The 20000-nt window shown below is 38.7% G+C and overlaps 1 protein-coding gene across 3 annotated transcripts in view; it reads left to right on the top strand.

Moving 5' to 3' along the window:
• parga (poly (ADP-ribose) glycohydrolase a) overlaps positions 1–20000 on the top strand; it is a 166516-nt gene that overhangs the window by 37214 nt on the left and 109302 nt on the right. For all 3 annotated transcript variants that reach the window (XM_059946705.1, XM_059946707.1, XM_059946704.1), the window contains exons 6-7: positions 3131–3214; positions 4578–4652. In XM_059946705.1, coding sequence (XP_059802688.1) covers positions 3131–3214; positions 4578–4652 — 159 coding nt within the window. The remainder of the gene's footprint in view (positions 1–3130; positions 3215–4577; positions 4653–20000) is intronic.

Below are 20000 nucleotides of genomic sequence, written 5' to 3'. Positions count from 1 at the left end.
TGGATGGCTATGTGCTCACAAAGACTTAATGTACATTCCCAAACCAAAAGCCGTGGATAATCCAGGAGTTACGTCGTCTGCTGAAGGCTAGAATTATGGCATTCAAATCTGGCAACCCAGGCCAGTACCAGAAAACCAGGTACGATTTGCAGAGGGTGAAGAGACAATTTCGAAAGAGGTTGGAGGCGACATTGGATGTACGGCAACTCTGGCAATTACTTCCTACAAAGAGAACCCCAATAGCATGAATGGCAGCAATGCTTCACTACCAGATGAACATAGCACCTTCTATGCACGTATTGAAAGAACACAACTGCAGCTGTGAAGATCCCTGCTGCACCTGATGACCCTGTGATCTCTGTCTCAGAGACCGATGTTAGGCTGTCTTTAAAGAGAGTGAACCCTTGCAAAGCAGAAGGTCCTGATGGAGTACCTGGTAAGGCTCTGAAAACCTGTGCCAACCAACTAGCGGGAGTATTGAAGGACATTTTCAACCTCTCACTGCTATGGGCAGAAGTTCTCACTTGCTTCAAAAAGGCAACAATTATTCCAGTACCTAAGAAGAATAATGTAGGCTGCCTTGATGACTATCGCCCAGTACCACTCATGTCGACAGTGATGAATGGCTTTGAGAGGTTGGTCATGACTAGACTGAACTCCTGCCTTAGCAAGGATCTGGACCCATTGCAATTTTCCTATCGCCACAATAGGTCAATGGCAGACGCAATTTCAATGGCTCTCCACCCGGCTTTAGACCACCTGGAAAACACAAACTCCTATGTCAGGATGCTGTTCAACTAAAGCTCAGCATTTAATACCATCATTCCCACAATCCTGATTGAGAAGTTGCAGAACCTGGGCCTCTGTACCTCCCTCTGCAATTGGATCCTCGACTTCCTAACTGGAAGATCACAATCTGTTTAGATTGGTGATAGCATATTCTCCTTGCTGACAATCAGCACTGGTGCACCTCACGGGTGTGTGCTTAGACCACTGCTCTACTCTCTATGTACCCATGACTGTGTGGTTAGGCATAGCTCAAAAGCCATCTATAAATTTGCTGACAATACAACCATTGTTGGTAGAATCTCAGGTGATGAAGAGAGGGCGTACAGGAGTGAGATATGCCAACTAGTGGAGTGGGTTTCACAGCAACAACCTGGCACTCAACGTCAGTAAGACGAAAGAGCTGATTATGGACTTCAGAAAGGGTAAGACGAAGGAACACATACTGATCCTCGTAGAGGGATCAGAAATGGAGAGAGTAAGCAGTTTCAAGTTCCTGGGTGTCATGATCTCTGAGGATCTAACCTGGTCCCAAAATATTCATGTAGTTCTAAAGAAGGCAAAACAGTGGCTATATTTTATTAGGAGTGTGAAGAGATTTGGTATGTCAACAAATACACTCAAAAACTTCTGTAGTTGTACCGTGGAGAGCATTCTGACAGGCTACATCACTGTCTGGTATGGAGGGGCTATTGCCCAGGACCAGAATATGCTGCAGAGGGTTGTAAATCTAGCCAGCTCCATCTTGGGCACTAGCCTACATCTTTAGGGAGTGTTATCTTGGAAAGGCAGTTTCTGTTATTAAGGACCTCTAGCACCCAGAGCATGCCCTTTTCTCACTGTTCCCATCAAGAAGGAGGTACAGAAGCCTGAAGGTGCACTCTCAGCGATTCAGTGATTTCCCATTTGCCATCCGATTCCTAAATGGACATTGAATCTTTGGACACTACCCCATTTAAAAAAAGTATTTCTGTTTTTGCACTTGTTAAAATCTATTCAATAATAGTAAAATTGATTTACTTGTTTATTTATGATTATTATTTATTTTATTTACTATTGTTATTTTTTTCTCTCTGCTAGATTATTACTGTATTGAACTGCTGCTGCTAAGTTAACAAATTTCACATCACATGCTGGTGATAATAAACCTGATTCTGATTCCAAGCCTTTCAGATAGGGGTACTCAAGCTGTTACCTGTTTTAGGAATTAGGTAGCAGTTTTTGCAACTGCAATTCTTACCTTTTGTCAGCAGATGTCTCTTTGAGATCAGTATAAAAGTGAGCTTTATCTCAATTGTTTTGACTTTTTGGTTTTTGGACTGTTAGGTGAATGACATGCTGGATATGTATTCAATTTTAAGTTCCTTGAAGTAATATTAATATCTTGATTTATTATCTTTGATGTCTTTTTTCTCCCTTGTATCCCTGCTTCACTCTTATCAGCATTCTGAGGAGAAACAGGATTGCACATTCTACAAGGAGAATGGGATGTTTTAAAGTGGAACAGCTTTTACTAGCCTGCTTGGGTTTTGTTGTTTTGTGGGCAGTGTCTTTACAAGGCCCCAGCCATTATCAATACTTTTCAGAAATTGTCTACCTGATGTCAATGGTTGCATCACCAGGACTTGTGATATTCACCAGCTGCTCGTACGACCATCCATTACCTGTTCCCATGGCTTCACATGACCCTGATCAGGGCAAATAAGCAGATGCTAATCTTGCCCAAGAGTGACCTGCAGGCCTCACCACCCAAGCAGGTTGAGAGGAACTTGATTATTAAGGGTATCAGATGTTACCAGGAGAAGCCATGATGGAATGGAAGAGTAGACTCAATTGGTTGAATGACCTAATTTTGCTCCTGTGACTTATAGTTATTAGAGCAAGAAATGATAGTTTTAACATTTAGGTAGAAATAAAAGTTCATTTGGCTGTAAGCATTATTCACATGAATGCTTATTTACATTGAAGGTACGAAGAGGCCATTCAGCAACATGAGCCTGCTGTGCATATCAGTACCATTGTGACTGATCATCTAGCTCAATACTATATTTTTGAGTCTGTTGAACTCTTGATTTTCTTTCTCATTAGAAATCTATCTATTTACATGTATTCAACAATACCTTCTGTCTTTCATGATATGAACTTAGGAAATATTTGTATTTTAAATAATTACATTCATTTTCACAATTGGGGAATTACTTTTATGATAAATTTATTCAGCTGGTGTTTGATTTCCAAGGAAACATTGAGTATTATAGGATGAACTTTATAATGATCTTGATTATGTTGTGTAATTCTTGTCAACATAAACTACACTACAGTTTGAATGCATTTTTTCCTTCAGGACGGAAGGAAGAGTGTGAGCAGTCGATGGGAATTGATTCAAAGAGCGTTGTCAAGAAAGTTTGACAATTCACTGGATGTTAAGGTAATATACACAAAGTGGTGGAGGAGCTCAATAGGGCAGGCAGCATCAATGGAAAGCAATAAAGAATTGACATTTTGGGCCAAGACCCTTTGTGTGAAATAAGATTCAATATGCAATGCTGTGTTGCAGGCCTTGAGGGATTTCATTCAGTTAATTTGAAATGCAATTTTAGTAAGTTCTTTTGATTATAATTAGCTTGTATGTTGAGCAAGTGCTTTACATCAACTTTAATCTACTTGGTTGTTAGCTTTTGCACTTTTTGAGCACTTGCTGCCAGTTATTATGTAGCTTTACTGGCATGACAGGAAAGAGCAGGAAGCCATTGTAGCCCTAAATTAATTCTGTAAGATCAAAGCTGATCTGTAGCCTAACCCACCTGTCTGCTTCCCCTAATACATACAGTTAAAATTAAAAGTATAATACATTGACATGAGTGAATTGCAAATAACGAAAGAGTTCAAAATTTCTACCACCACCTGCATGTTTCTTATCTTCACTTCTGAAAGGGATGATTCTAATTTTTAGCCATTTTCTGTTACTCTTAAATTTGTCACAGCTAGATAGATTTATCATCTACTCTTGGTTCCCCACATTGTTTGAAGATTCAGGCAAATTGACCCTTTCAAAACTCCTGGGAATACAAAACTAGTATTCTGATGCCTTGTCGTAATTTATCATATCAGTGAAACCACAGTGTTTTCTCTGAATCTTCTTGGACCATTGGCTCCCAGAGGAGCATTGGCCATTGATGACCACTTGTCTCCATTGTTCAACGTTGATTGTTGTGGTTGGAGTTCATCAATGTTTTTGTAATCCATTGTATCCCACTGTCCATACAGCTTCACCAGAGCCCTTTTGGCCAGCCTTATCCATTTCTCCCTCTCACGATGGCAACATAGGGTTGGACTTCGAAAGCTTTTAATCCCATGAGGATTACTTTAAGCCACCAAAGTTCTGTTAGGAAATTTTTGGCAAATAGCCTCTGGAAGTCTGTATAAATACCGTTGATGATATCTGGTTAACCACTTTAATTGCCATAATTTTGTGGGGAGCGGAATTAAATTTGTTTTTTTTTTTGTTCCCTCCTAATCTCTAAAATCCATACTCTCTTCCTGATCAACTCCAGATTTTCGGGATATTTAAGAACTCTTATTTTTTAAGTTTCCTCTGTTGCCTATTTACCCTTATTCTTTTAACTAAAAGGCTGATTTGTCTCAGTTTTTACATTGTTATTTTGCTCATGTTAATATTAGCAAGTCCCTGTCTTAATAGTTTTCTCAGGATATTTGGAGCCATTCTCTCCAATTGGTAATCGTGTCCTTCAAATGAAGCCAGTTAAATAACTATTCCTTTTTTTTTACAGGACGCAATACTGAAGTACAATGCAGGATATGCAAAAAAATGGGACTTCACTGTCCTGAATTACCTTTGCACTAAGGTAAGACCATTAGATAGATGGATAGAAGGATAATTTATTGGTCCCAAAGGAAATTACAGTGTCACAGTCGTGTTACAACTGCACAGATTACAAATATTGAGAAGTAAGAATAAAAAATAAGCTACCTTAAAAATAAAGATGTACAAGATTGACAAGTCAAAGATTACAAAATTTGCAAGATTTACAAGTTCACACTGATATGATAGTGTATGAATTACTGTAATATTATACAGTAATGGTGCACATTCACACAGTTCAGATAAGAAGTGATGGTAGTATTCCACAGGGTGTCTGTGATAGCAGGGTGTGGTAAGCAGAGAAAACAGAACTCTGGTACACAGAGGCTAATAACAGGCTTAACAGGAGGGGGTTATCACTTCTCTGGTTGACTCATAGTAGAGCCTAATAGCTGAGGGTAAGAACGACCTCAGATAGCACTCAGGACAGTTGTCTTAGTCTATTACTAAAAGTGCTCCTCTGTTCAGCCAAGGTAGCATGCAGAGGGTGAGAAACATCGTCCTGAATTGCCAAGATTTTACGAATCCTGATTCACTTATCTGATTTACTGGAATTCCTGATGTGCTTGTAAGGAGATGGAACAGTTTCGAAATAACGAGTTAGCGTAATGCAGCAAGTAATGAAAGCTATACAATGTAAATTGTGTGCATTAAGGGGAATATGGGAAGTCCCCTTACAATTTTTTAAAATGATTGTAATCATTTTTCTTTTGGCAATGACTGGTCCAAATGAAGGCTCTATACTTTAAACAAAGAGGTCAATAGTTTAAACGGATTTTTTTTATATAACATCATCAAGATCACTTGGATTTTAGTGTTTTTTTTAAAATATTCTTTTAAAAATGTAGTTCTGAAGTACTTTTCCAAAAACACTGTAAATTCAATGAATTTTATATTGTACTTCATGATCTTTGTGTAATAGGAAGGTGAAGAAAGAGACAAGATTATGGACCACCCCTACCTCATCGCACCAACACTCAGCTTATGAGGCATCAGATGTAGGCAGTTGAATTGCACACACAAAATGCTGAAGAAACTCGGCAGATCAGGCAGCATCCATGGACAGAAATAAACAGGGTGATGTTTCAGACCAACCCTTCATCAGGATCTTCATTGGGTCTTGTCTGGAAACGTCAACTATTTATTCCCATCTATGGATGCTGCCTGACCTGAGTTCCTCTAGCATTTTGTGTGAGTTGGTCTGTGTTTTCAGCATCTGCAGAATCTCTTGTGCTCATATTATACTGTACCAGCACTCATAAAATGCTGAAGGACTCAGCAAATCAGGCATCATGAATTACAGGTGTTAAATTTGAAAGATGTCATTGAAAACTTGGATTTATAAACTTCTTGGCTGCGGCTTCCCTCCTCTCTTGGCCAAGGAATGTATCCTGTTGCAGTGAAGTAAACTGTAGAACGCTGATTTTACAATTGACCCCACTGAGTGCATAGAAGGCCAACGTGTCAGGGACCTGTTAATGAGATGTTGTGCTGCTTACTCATTTCAGACCAAACCTTGCTTGCTTTGGTTTGTCAGTTCACATTATTGGATAATTCAAATATGTTTACTATTTTAAAAAATGTCATCTTGTGGATTCTTCAATCGAACGGGAATTTATATTTTTGCAATGTTTCCCCTACAAAAGGAGTGTCACAGTAGCTGTAGAGATTTTGTTTTTGCTTCAAGTGTTATTTTTGCTTTGTAAAATCGCAGGAGGTGGTTAGAATTTCAGTTTTAATGTAGTTTTTGGATTAAGTTTTTTTATTGTTAATTAAAATTATAAAATTTGTAGAAGTATTGCAAACATATTATCTCCAATAGACACCTTTCAGAATTCAGGATTACACTATTTTAAGAACTTTATAGTTGAAGATCCTTTTGTAGATCAATTGAGATGTGAAGGAATAGCAAATTCCAGATACTTCATTCCCAGTAGCCAATTCATGCTAGGTTGTTCTTCCAATGGCAAACAATTGAGAAGATATACACTGCCTATAAAAATATTCACCCCCCCCTCCCCCCACCAGAGTTTTCATGTTCATAGTTTGACAACATTGGATCACTGGTGGATTTAGTTTGGCTTTTTTTTACACTAATCAACAGAAAAAGACTCCTTCATGTCAAAGTAAAAACAGATCTCGACAAAGTGATCTGAATTAATTACAAATAGAAAACAAATGGAAAACACACTGATTGCATAAGTATTCACCTTTTATTAATATGACACACAAAATTATCACTGGTGCAGCCAGTTGGTTCTGGAAGTCATGTAATTAGTTAAATGGAGATCACCTGTGTGCAGTCATGGTTTATCAATTGATTGTAGTGAAAATACACCTGTACCTGGAAGGTCCAACTGCTGGTGAGTCAGTATCCTGGTGCAAACTGCACCATGAAGACAAGAGAACCCTCCAAACAACTCCATAAGAAAGGTTATTGAAAAGACAGGAGATGGATACAAGAATATTTCCAAGTCACTGAATTTCCCTGGGAGTTCAGTTAAGTCAATCATTAAGAAGTAGAATATGGCACAGCTATAAAGATGCCTAAAGCAGGCTGTCCTCAAAAACTGAGTGACTGTGCAAGAAGGGGACTAGTGAGGGAGGCCACCAAGAGACAGCTCTGGAGGACTTAGAAGCTTCAGTGGCTGAGATGGGAGAGACTGCGCATACAAAGACTCATGAAATCTCAGCTAGAGATTGCCAGAAGGCATGTGGGAAAAGTCAGCTGGAAGGATGTTCTATGGTCTGATGAAACCAAAATTAAGCTTTTTGGCTATCGGACTAAGCACTACGTTTGGCATAAGCAGAACACCACACATTATCAAAAACGCACCTTCCCTACCATGAAGCGTGGTGGTGGCTGCATCATGCTGTGAGAATGCTTCACTGCAGCAGGCCCTGGAAGGCTTGTGAAGGTAGAGGGTAAAATGAATGCAGCAAAATACAGGGAAATCCTGGAGGAAAACTTGATGCAGTCTGCAAGAGAATTGTGACTGGAGAAGATTTGTTTTCTAGCAAGACAATGACCCTAAGCTTAAAGCCAAAACTACACAGGAATGGCTTAACAGGAATAAAGTAAATGTCTGAGAGTGGCCAAGTCTGAGTCCAGATCGCAATTCAATTGAGAACTTGTGGCTAGATTTGAACAGGGCTGTTCACTCACGATCCCCATGCAATCTGACAGAACTTGAGCAGTTTTTTTAAAGAAGTGAGAAAAATTGCAGTGTTCAGATGTGCAAAGCTGATAGAGGCTTATCCACATAGACTCAAGGGTGTAATTGCTACCAACGGTGCATCTACTAAATGCTGACTTGAAATAGTGAATATTTATGCAGTCAATTGTTTTGTCTTTTCTATTTGTAATTAATTTGGATGATTTTCTAGAAATCTGTTTCCACCTTGATAAGAAGTAATTTTTTTTTCAAAAAAAGCCAAATTCAATCCACAGTGATTCAATGTTGAAAAACAATGAAACATTGAAAACTTCTGAAGGTGGTGAATACTTTTTATAGACACTTTATATCGTGTATTGTCCTTCATTACAGGGGGATTTTTCAAGGTTAAAGAATTCTTTCAGTTATATAGTGCTTTGGTGAGACCATGCATGAAGTATTGTGTATAGGTCTTGCTTCCCTCCCTGAAAAGGGATGTTAATGCCACAGAGGAAATTCAGTGATTTGTTTCTTGAGCTGGTGTGATTTTGCTGTGCGAATCAGTTAACTTGCACTCTCTGTAGTTTGAAAGAAAATGAAGGGAAATGATTGAAACAGAAAATTCTTCTGGGACCAGTTAGGGTAGATGCAGCAATGTTTGCCTCTGGTGGGCTCAGAAATTCAGGAAAGAGATGGCTAGTTTTACTGGAGAGTGGTGAATGTGTGGAATTCTCTATCCAGGGGAGTGGTGGAGGTTGAGTTGCCAGATATATTCAGGGCTGATGGATTTTGAGATAGTATGGATATCAAGACAAAAGGGGGTAGTCCAGGAATGTAGTTCTAAAATAAAAGAGCAGTCATAATCTAAATGAATTATGACATTCATCTTATGGGGTTCTTATTTCATGGAGTTCAGAAAATGCAACATTGCTCTTCTGTTGTTGTAGAACTTGGTACAAAATCCAATTACCATTCTCTTTTTAATGCAAGGGTAATTCATTTTCACTTCACTTAACATTTATCAAGATTGCATTGTAGCTGTATAGCAATTCAATGCAAAGGGAGGTCAGGCAACATAAGGTGCACAAACCCCAGAGAAACTGATCTCCATAGCTTGTTATTAAAATTGTCAAAATCCCCATTAAAGGCAGATGGTACATTATCATTTTATAGTTCTCCCAGCATAAATTTAAGATGATGATTTAATTTCCCCAGTCTGTTATTTTTTTTTAAAGAAACATCTTCAATCTGTTAACTATGTAACTGGATTATAGATGGACAACTCTCAAGTCTTCCTAAGTGTGGAGAACATTAATTCCACGTTTGTGCATGCAAAATTGGACTTAACAGGGAAGTGAACTTGTAATCTTAGTTTGAAGTGATCCTTTTGTATGTTAGATATTTGCTTAACCTTTAGTTGTTAATCCATTAGACAGTTTCCTCTCCCCCCCCCCCCCCCCAAGGATTACATATTGAGTTAAAATAATAGTCCAAGATCAAAATCATGCAAACGCTGAAAATTAGATAGGGAAAACAATACTTGAAATTTTCAGCAGGTTTCAGAAATGAAAGCTGAACCATAAGCAGCCAGTGAATGGTTAAAATGTAAGTTACAGCACTGAACTGGTTACTTGCCCAACCGTTGTGTCCTGCTCTTTATACTCCACCTGAACCACCACTTTTGTTTTCTAATCTTCTCAGTGTATTTCTCTTCCATTCTAATTGAATCTTCTCTTTAATTGACCATTAACTTCTATATTATGATCAAAATATACGGTTGTTTCAGGATATTCTCCCTGCTATACTGCACCTAGGGATTTCATATTTTTATGTACTTTACAGTTAATAAACTGTGAACTACAATATAGAATTGAAGGTATAATCTATGTCGAGGGCGGGGGGGGGGGGTTAGAGGAGCAATATTGACATACAACTAGTCATCCAATAAACAGCTTCATAAACATCGTCACTACAAACTCTATCATATATTTTGCCACAGAAAAATTTGAATAACTTTAGTGTACTGTATTTGTCTATAAAATCAACACCATGTAATGGATGAGCATGATGTACCTTTTAGTAACTTTCCATTCTTTAGAAGGTGTTTTTTTTTCTGATGATGAAATTGGGTTCATTCAATTTAATTGCTGCCACTTGCTTTTCATCTTTACTGCAAGTGTATAAATCTTTTAATGGCCAGCAGAGGAGGGAAGGCAAATGGAAATAATGAATTTTTAAAGTTATAATTACGGAAGCAAAATCTTTAATGCTACTTGCCAATTTTTTTGTTTGTGTTTACTCCAGTGGCTTTTAAAAAAAAATCTGAGCAAGAATTCTTCACATGTAAAGAAAATGTTTGAACTGTGTCCCAATTTTTCTTTACGATGGGCTTGTGCTTAATATGCAATTGTATCATCACCCCAATTTAAATTAAGCACAAGCCTGTGATAATGAAAATTTGGGACACACCTCAAACATTTTCATCACATGTGAATTTGCCTGATGTTGACAGGTGGAGAATGGAGGTAAAATCTTTTCACAATATTTACCACTTCAAATTAGAGTCATAGAGAACCAGAGCATAGAAACAGTTTCTTTGGCCTATTTAGCTGAACTTGGACCACGTCCTTCGAAATCCCTCCATGTAACTATCCAAGCTTTAATGGACCCCTCGGTTGATGGTAGGGGCCTGTGGCATAAAAAAAGGTTGGGAAACCCTGTCTTAACTGTTACAATTTGAACTGACAGCTGGTTTCACACTCATACCACCTTCTGAGTGAAAAGTTTCCCTTCAGATTGCCCTTAAGTATTTTACCTTTCACAATTAACCTATAATCTCTGATTCTAGTCTCGCCCAACCTGGCTGAGCGAAGGACAGGAGAATGAGAGGGAAGTCCTAACCTATTTAACTGTTCCCTATAACTCAGGTCCTCAAACCCCGGCAGCAACTTTGTAAACTTCCCCTGCAGTGTTTCCAGTTGATATCTTTCTAGAATATTTCTCTATTTCAAATGTTATGTGCTATTAAATTTACATTTTTGATGTTTTGGTTTAATTTTGGCTGGCATTTTTCGCACTTTAAAAAATAAGTCCTGAATTAGTGTAGCAGAATTTGTTTAAAGCACCACTTTTGCCTAAAGGGATTTTGAGATATTACTCTATAATCAGTTACTTTAAGATTTGTATCAAATAGTTAAGTAAAATTAATTCAAAAGCTGTCTTAATTTGAAAATTGTAAGAAGAGCAAGGGTTTGCAAAATTACTGTTAAAAATTTAATTAAATGGCTATTTAATTTATTGAATAAGTTTAATGTAATTTTATTACAAGGCTAATTAGCCGTGGAAACTGGATTCAAGACAAACTTCCCTCTAAGTACATTAATAATATGAAAATAGTTGTGTTTTACAGCATTTGGATGCAGTTTCCTGTGAAGGTCATTCATGAGAATAAAAATGTATTTGCTCGCAGTAAGACAAAATGGGAAAAATCAAGTTATATTTGTTTTGATAAAATCCAGTCACATTTTAAATGTTTATACAATCCAAGTTTTTTTATTTCACATTGATTGTATTCAAAACAATAAAGGTGGTTCTTTTAAAATCATATTTGTGTAATACATTTTAAAATTTCCAGTATTATTTTGATTTCCTGTGCTCTAGTTAATTTGCACAAAAACAGCTTTGTTTAATCAATGATTGACGCCTCATTAAAGTAAACAAAATGCAGATCTGTGTTCTCAAATTAGATAGTTACTCGTTAATAATATGGCATTTTGTACGTGGGAAGCTTTAATCAACGCACACAAAATGCTGGAGGAACTCAGTAGGCCAAGCAGAAAAGAGCAAACAGTCAAGTTTTGGGCGGAGACCCTTCGTCAGTCCTGATGTAGTGTCTCAGCCAGAAACATCAACTGTTTACGCTTCCATAGATATTGCCTGGGCTACTGAGTTTCTGTAGCATCTGCAGATTTTCTCTTGTTTGTGATTTGAGTTTTATAAAATCTGAAAGTATCATTAAAGTTCTGTATTTCCTCATCAACGATATATGTTGATACACATTTGATAGTGGTGCACAACCAAAAAATCGCTGACATCCCCTGTTTGCACATTGCAGCTGCCCATCCTTCAGACTTCCCAGAGAAAATCTGCATATGCTGGAAATCCAAGCACCTTCATTCTGATGAGGGTTCTCAGCCAAGACTTTTTACTCTTTTCCAAAGAGGCTTCCTGGCTTGCTGAGTTCCTCCAGCAGTTTGCTTGTGTTTCAGACTTTGTATTTGTGGATTAATGTTACTGGGTCTCTCTCTTTCCCTTCCATGTTTTGATGCAACTCTCGAATCTGGAATCGGCTGAGTATCGTGTACAGGATTTGCTGGTCTATTGTCAGCAGCCGCATGCAGTAAGGTTGAATTTCCTATAGAGCAATGGATAGGGGTAAAGGGAGGAATGGGGAAGAATAGTGTTTGTATGAGCTAAGAGGGAAGGTGGAGATTAGTTTCAGCATGAAGTGGGGAGGGTAAATCAGAATAATAGATATTGTTCATAAGAACAATGAAATTTACAAGAAGATGTTTCCTGCTTGGCATTACTGCCTGCTACACCTCCAACAGTGCCCTTGTGTCACTGCAGGGTCATCAGCTGGGGACCACCATTCTAAATTGTGTCATGTGAAACTGTCCACTCGTATTAGGGCAGCATGGTAGCATAGTGGTTAGTACAGCGTTTTACGTTATCGGCAATCTAGGTTGAATTCCCGCCACTGTCTGTAAGGAGCTTGTACATTCTCCCTGTGAATGCGCAGAATTCCTCTGGGTGCTCCAGTTTCTTCATTCTCAGTCCAAAGACGTACTGGTTAGTATGTTAATTAGTCATTATAAATTGTCCAGTGATTAGGAGGTTGCTGGGCAGTGCACCTGGAAGGGCCTGCTCCACACTGTAACTCAATAAGTAAATGAATATATAAACAACAGTGAATGAATAGAAAAATAAATACTTTTTTAATTTAAAGTAACCAAGAATCAACACTAGAAAATCTGATGTAGTTTACGTCCACTGAGTTTCTGAAAAGCATATTGTTCATTAGGATCATTAAAGTCATTTTTTTCAATTTCCATTTAAATATTTCATTTATCTTTGAAAAGGTGCATCAATTAATAAAGTTTGCTTCAAGTTAGCCGGAGAAGTAGCTCCACTGAAATCACTTCCATAATATCAGTGTGTATGTTACATAATAACATAACCAATTTATAGAATCCTATCATAGAATTGGTGCTTATCCAGATCAAGAAGATGTGTGGGATGTATTTTTTTTATATAAGTGGAGGTGCATGAAACAGAAGTGGTACATAATAATAGACATGGTAAAAAAGCTGTGAATTCGCTTTCTCTGAAGATTTTTACAGTTTCTCCTCCTGTTCTTGTGCACTGAGAAGTGAAAGCATGGAACTGCACCCTAATGAAATCCTTTTTAAAATGGGTAATCAAATCTGACTTTAATGTGCTTCATATCTTTATTGCCTGCAGTCTAATTTTTTCTCTGCTAAAGCTAACTTCTGTTCAGTTTAGTCTCCACAACGAACTGTGGCAAGCCTTAGGATCTCATCTATTGATCTACACTGGCTTGAAGAAAAGATAATCTTTGATTTATTTTAACTTTCTGTCACCCTGAAGGCTTGTGCAATCAGGAATGATTTCCAGTGGTTGGAAATCCTTTTTATTTAACATTAAAAGAGATTTTTAAAAAATTTTTCAGCTGCAGAAGATAACAACTCCATTGGAATGGGTGGGGGGGGAGGAAGAATTGTGACTTTCAGATTATTTTGAAACAGTGCTATTTGTTGTAACAAGGTAAATCCTTCGAAGTCTTGTCTATATTGTCTATACAGGCAAAATCTGTAATTTGCCTATAGCCCTTTAATTTTGAGTGCCATTCCAGGGAACCAGCTTTTTATAGACCATGCTACTTTTGGGCCTAATGACTAGTATAGGTAGTTCTTTCTCAGACTCAACAAAGTATTTCATGTTTTGGTTTGGCATTGCTTTCTTTTCAATTTTAAGCTTCATTTGAGCTACCTATCAGTGAATTGCCCAATATGAATTACAATGATTTATCTCTAATAATGCTAGAATCCTCAGTAGGTCAGGCACAAAGTAGTGATAGAGAGAAAACAGAAGTCATTACAGTTATTTTACTAAAATTACTATAGCACTCTATCTGAAATGCACTGGAGCAGGATAGGGCCCACTGAAAGAATCTTTTGCTTTGAAAGTTCTGTCTAACTCTTGAGCTGCCAGCCTGTTTCGTTGAGAACCTTGCACTTTATGTACCTATTGAACTTTTCTCTGTGGACGCAACTGTTTTTCTTTTTGCTACCTTTATGTATTTGTGTATGGCATGATCTGCCTTGTCGGCATGTGAACAGAAGCTATTTTGTATGTGAATGTAGGATTTACCATGGTTCACTTGACAATAATAAGCCAATACTATTGAAGAAACTTTTTTATTTAAAGCAATGTACAGTTTTTTTCAGTATTACTTAGTTTGGTAGTTTGATTTAGGTTCTCTTGATCTGTTCTCAAAGAAATGGAAGATCTTGGGGGATCTTTGCAGGGTGCTTGTGGAGGATGTTTCCTTTCATGGAAGAACCTGGAACTAGGATATTGCTACTTAAACAACGTAGGACTACCTATTGATGACTGAGGGCCTTCTCCCCCAGCCCCAGAAAGATGTGTGTTTTTGAAATTCTTAAGGAGCAGTGGAGGCGGAGTCTTAAATATTTTTAAGCAAGAGGTTAATAGATTCTTGAAGCAAGGGAGTGATGGGATTGAATAGTGCAACAGGTTTGAGGAGGCAAAAAAGTCACAATTTGTCTAGCTGTATATCCAGAGAGAAATATAAGATTGCATAATTCTGTGTTTTAATCTACTACCTCTGCCATTTAGCCTTGCTGCCTTCAAAACGTAAGAATTGTTTTATTTGCGGAGGTCTTGGTAGTCAAAATAATCCTTCTCTGTATACCATCTTGCTCTTAATAAACATACAGAATGCCTCTGGATTCTCTTTAATCCTATTTACCAAGGACAATTTTAGCCCTCCTAATTTCTTATTTCCTGCTGTGCTGTATCCCTCGATGGCCATGCAATGCCGAATTTCAGCTTTCTAAACATTGTATATGCTTTTTTTGTTAACTAAATATTTGTCAAGTAGTTTTGCTAAAAATATAAACTACAGATGTGACAATATATCAAGGTACCAAACTCTACTAAACTACCTGACATTCCTGCCAATTTGAAAGCTCAGACACCATGCATGGAATAAAATATGTCAATGCTAACAAATTCAACTAAAAGGATTTGAGATGAATACTTATCAGAGCACTTTAACAGCAACAGTCCATTAACATTGCAGCTGGAAAGGTTAATTAACAATCTGAATGTGTCAAAGAAAGCAAATTCACATGATATTCCAGAGATGCAGGTTTGTAAGCACACTGTCACCCATTTTAATTTGAACTTTGACTGCTTTTTGTCATTTGTTTTGCCAGATCTACAAGTTGTTCTGTATGTGGGTGCATAACTCATGCTATTTCTCAGAGGACAAGATGTATCTTTGGTGCATTTCAGTGGGACATAGATAGAAAAGCTGTTCTGTGAAGTTCTTTTTTAAAGTTGTAGATGGTATTGTAGAACAATTAAATTGTACAATTATGTGATATTACAATTCAATGGGAGCACAAACCTTTAAATGTTTAAACAAGAACATACTAGGAAGACTTATTGTCTTTGCATCTGTGAAGAAAAGTAGCGTTAATATTTCATGAGCATTTCGTAAGATGCAATGAAAAGTGGGAAGGGAAGCAGAGAACAAAATGGATGATATGTGATTGGCTTAAAGGAAGAAAACAGAAGGTAGTTCTGGAAGGAAAGTATTCTGCCTGGAAGTCGGTGACTAGTGGAATGCTGCAGGGATCTGTCCTGGGACCCCTGCCATTTGGTTTTTATAAATGACCTGGATGTAGAGGCGGAAGGATGGGTGAGTAAGTTTGCAGATGACACGAAGATTGGAGGAGTTGTGAATGGAGCTGTAGTTTGCCGAAGGTTACAAGAGGATATAGACAGGCTGCAGAATTAGGCAGAAAAATGGCAGATGGAGTTCAATCTGGACAAGTGTGAGGTGATGCATTTTGGAAGGACAAACCAGAAGACTTGAGTACAGGATAAATGGTCAATTACTTAAGAGTGTGGATGAACAAAGGGACCTTGGGGTTCAAATCCATACATCCCTTAAGGTCGCTGCACAGGTTGATAGGGTAGTTAAGAAGGCCTATGAGATACTAGGCTTCATTAACAGGGGGATTGAGTTCAAGAGTAGAGAGGTCATGTTGCAACTCTACAAATCTCTGGTAAGACCACACTTAGAGTATTGTGTTTAGTTCTGGTCACCTCATTATAGGAAGGATGTGGAAGCTATGGAGAGGGTGCAGAGGAGATTTACCAGGATGTTGCCTGGTTTAGAGAACAAGTAATATGAAGCAAGGTTAGCAGAGCTGGGACTTTTCTCTTTGGAGTGTAGAAGAATGAGTGGGGACCTGATAGGGGTCTACAAGATTATGAGAGGCATAGATAGGGTGGATAGTCAGTACCTGTTTCCCAGGGCACCAATAGCAAACACCAGAGGGCATATGTACAAAATTAAGGGAGGGAAGTTTAGGGGAGATATCAGAGTAAGTTTTTTACACAGAGGGTTGGTTGTGATTGCCTGGAATGACTTGCCAGGGATGGTGGTAGAGGCTAAAACAATTAGGGGTATTTAAGAGCCTCTTGGACAGGCACATGGATGAAAGAAAAATGGAGGGTTATGGGGTAGTGTGGGTTTAGTACTTTTTTTTAAGGATTATATGGGTCGGCACAACATGGAGGGCTGAAAGGCCAGTACTGTGCTGTAGTGTTCTATGGTTCTATGGTGATGGGCCAATAGGCTGGTGTGGTTAATTAAAAGAATGATGGTGCAAGGCGAGTGTCTGGACAAGTAAAATATTTGGAGGTTTTGTGAATGAAAATAGCAGAATAATGATATTATAATAGCAGAATAATGATATGCTGTAGGCTGGCAGTCCAAAAAGCCAGAGACAGAGTCGAGCTTTAATGCCATTGTATTTGATTTCTCACTGCATGGAAGAAGCTTGCCAGATGTGAAGTTACATCTGGCTTCTTGGCATTGTGGCAAGTATGGTTGGCACAAAAATTGCTGACATAGATTTATTTTTTAAAAAGGTAAAGTCTGAATTTTTTTAAACTTCAGGTTTACTTTGGTTTTAATTTCTAGTATCTTCTAAAATAAATCTCATTAATTTAATTTCAACTTGCTGAGTAACCTTTTTTATGATGATACATGGAAGACTGTCTGGCCTAGTAGATGTATACTGGCTCCCAACACAGCTGACCCATTAGTCCCCTTCCCAACTCCTAGTATCTCTGTAGCACACTAACTTAACTGCTACCACACCCATCAGTAGTCTTTTTGATTGTTTTGCTGCCTGCCTACATTACAGGGTAATTTGCAGCAGCCAGTCTATCTGCCAGCATGCCTTTTGGGATCCAGGAGGAAACCAGAGCACCGATTGAAAAGGCATTTGATCAATGGAAAGTAATTTCACACTCCACAGCACCCAAAAACCAAAATTGAACATGATTCTTGGAGCAGTGGTATCAATATGTTTTTGGAGTGATTGCGGTTGCCCTTCACCTTGTAGGGCGAGTCTAGTATGGAATGTTGGCATACTGAGCCTGCTGTGTCAACCACCAGTTGGGATGGCCGGACAGCTACCAGATTGAGATGCTCCAACCCAAAGTTTTGAGCTCTTTCAGATTCATGTCCCTAGTGGGGCAAATGGCAGATGCTGATCTTGGTCACTTAATGTTGTTCTCTAAATGACTTTTAACTTTTCATCACATTGCTTGTGAGCATGTCCTAGCAAAAGGTACAACAATACATGAAATAGCAATATGTCGTTGTTAGAATGAAGTCCACATGGAATTACCAATCATTCCCCATCTCTCAATTCCATGCAAGTACAAGTTCAAAGTAAACTTATTATCATAGTACACATATGTTGCTATGTTCTACCCTGAAATTCGCTTTTTTGCAAGCATTCACAGTAAAAGAGTAAAATACAACAGACTCAATGAAAGCTTACACACAAAGATTGACGAACAACCAATGTGTGAAAGAGGAGAAATTGTGTACACATAAAAAAAAACTTAATGATAGTTGAAAGTGAGTGTAGTTATCATGCTGGTTAGGAACCTGATGGTTGTCGGGTAATAACTATTCTTGAACCCGCTGTGTGCTCCTTCCTGACGGCAGCTGTGCAAAGGGAGCCTGATAGTGGGGGTTCAGTATGACCGGATGTGAACACTGAAGTCAAACTTTGGTAGATGCTCACTTTGGTTTTGATGACAATACTTCACCATTGAACTCACTCAGTGAAAGAGTGTAAACTTTTGCAGTTTCCTAGCCTTAGCTCAGGAATCTGTTGCTGAACCCACATTAGATTAGTGGGGTGAAATGATTGTTTCCACAAAGAAAAGTGACAGTATGTCAAGGTAAATATTACACAATTCACTTTTTAGGTTTGTATTTGTGTTTTTAAACATTGCTTTAATTTTTTTATATCATTAATTTTTATCATTTTCACAAGAGATTCTGTGGATACTGGAAATCTTGAGCAGCACATAAAGCTAGGGCAATCTCAGAGAAATAAACAGTTGATATTCTGGGCTGAGACCCTCATTGGGACTGGAAAGGGGGAATAAGACAGAAGGAGAAGTGGAGGGAGGTGACGAGTACATACTGGTGGTTGATAGGTGGGACCAGGTGAGGGAGAAGGATTGTGGGTGGAGAAGGGGGGGGGGGTGGTGTAAAAATCTGGGAGGTGCCAGCTGGAAATGGTAAAAGGCTGAAGAAGGAGGAATCTGATCGAGGACAATGAACTATGGAATAAAGGGAAGGAGGTGGAACCAGAGGGAGGTGATAGGTAGGTCGTTAGGGCAGGGCAGGGAAATGGTGAGAATGCCATCAGTATAGGAGAGAAAACTGTTGGGGGAGCATGAAGTGGTTACTGGAAGTTAGAAGTTAATGTTCATGCCACCCAGATAGAATATGAGGGGTTGCTCCTCCAACCTGAGTTTGGCCTCATTGTGGCAGTAGAGGCGGCCATAGGTAGACACATTGGTGTGGGAATGGGAAGCTGAATTGAAATGGGAGATCCTGGTTCTTGCAACAGATGGAGCGAAGGTGCTTGACAAAGCAGTCCCTTAATTTATGTTGGGTCTCACTGATGTAGAGAAGGCTGTTTTGGATGTACCAGATACGATGAATGACCCTGACAGTCCCAGATGCGGTCTTTCCACACCTGGAAAGGCTGTTTGGGACCCTGAATGGTGTTGAGCAATGAGTAGTAGGGGGCAGGTGTGGCATTTGTCACAGGGATAAGTACCATAGAAAGATTAGTGGGGAGAGACAAATGTACAAGGGAGTCATGTAGAGAGCAATCCTTGCAGAAAGCAGAGAGGTAGGTCAGCGAGCAAAAGATAAGTGTAGTGGTAGGATCCCATTGGAGATGCCAGAAGTTGTCAAGAATAACATGCTGTTTATGGAGGCTTGTGTGGTAGTAGGACAAGGGGAACTTCATCCCTGTTATGTTGGGGAGAGGGGAGATGTGGTGAGAATAGTTGTGTGGGGAATGAAGATGATGTCAGTGAGGGCAGCATCATTGGTGGTGGAATGTAAGTCTCATTTTCTGAAGGGAGGACATCTTGAATGTTCATTGGAAAGTCTCATCCTGAGAATAGATATAGATGAGGCAGATTATCTGAGAGAAGGGAATAGCATTTACAGGTATAGGTATAGTCAAGGCAATAGTAAGAGTCAGAGTGTTTGTTAAGGATGTTTAAATAATCTGTATCCAGAGATTAAGAATCTCTGGGAGAGTGTTGTCAGAGATATGCCAAGTAAATTTGAGTGTAGGATGGAATTTAATTGACTCACCAAGCATGGGTTCAGGAAGCAGCACCAAGGCATTCATCAATGTAGCTGAGAATGGGTTGGGAGGCATTACTACTGTAGGCACGGAGCATGGGCTGTTCCAGGTAGCTGATGAAAAGACAGGCTTAGG

This window comes from Hypanus sabinus, chromosome 21 (assembly GCF_030144855.1).
Source record: "Hypanus sabinus isolate sHypSab1 chromosome 21, sHypSab1.hap1, whole genome shotgun sequence".
Taxonomy (NCBI): Eukaryota; Metazoa; Chordata; class Chondrichthyes; order Myliobatiformes; family Dasyatidae; genus Hypanus; species Hypanus sabinus.
The sequence above is the reverse complement of the archived record's forward strand: the minus strand, read 5'-3'. Positions and strand labels throughout refer to the sequence as shown.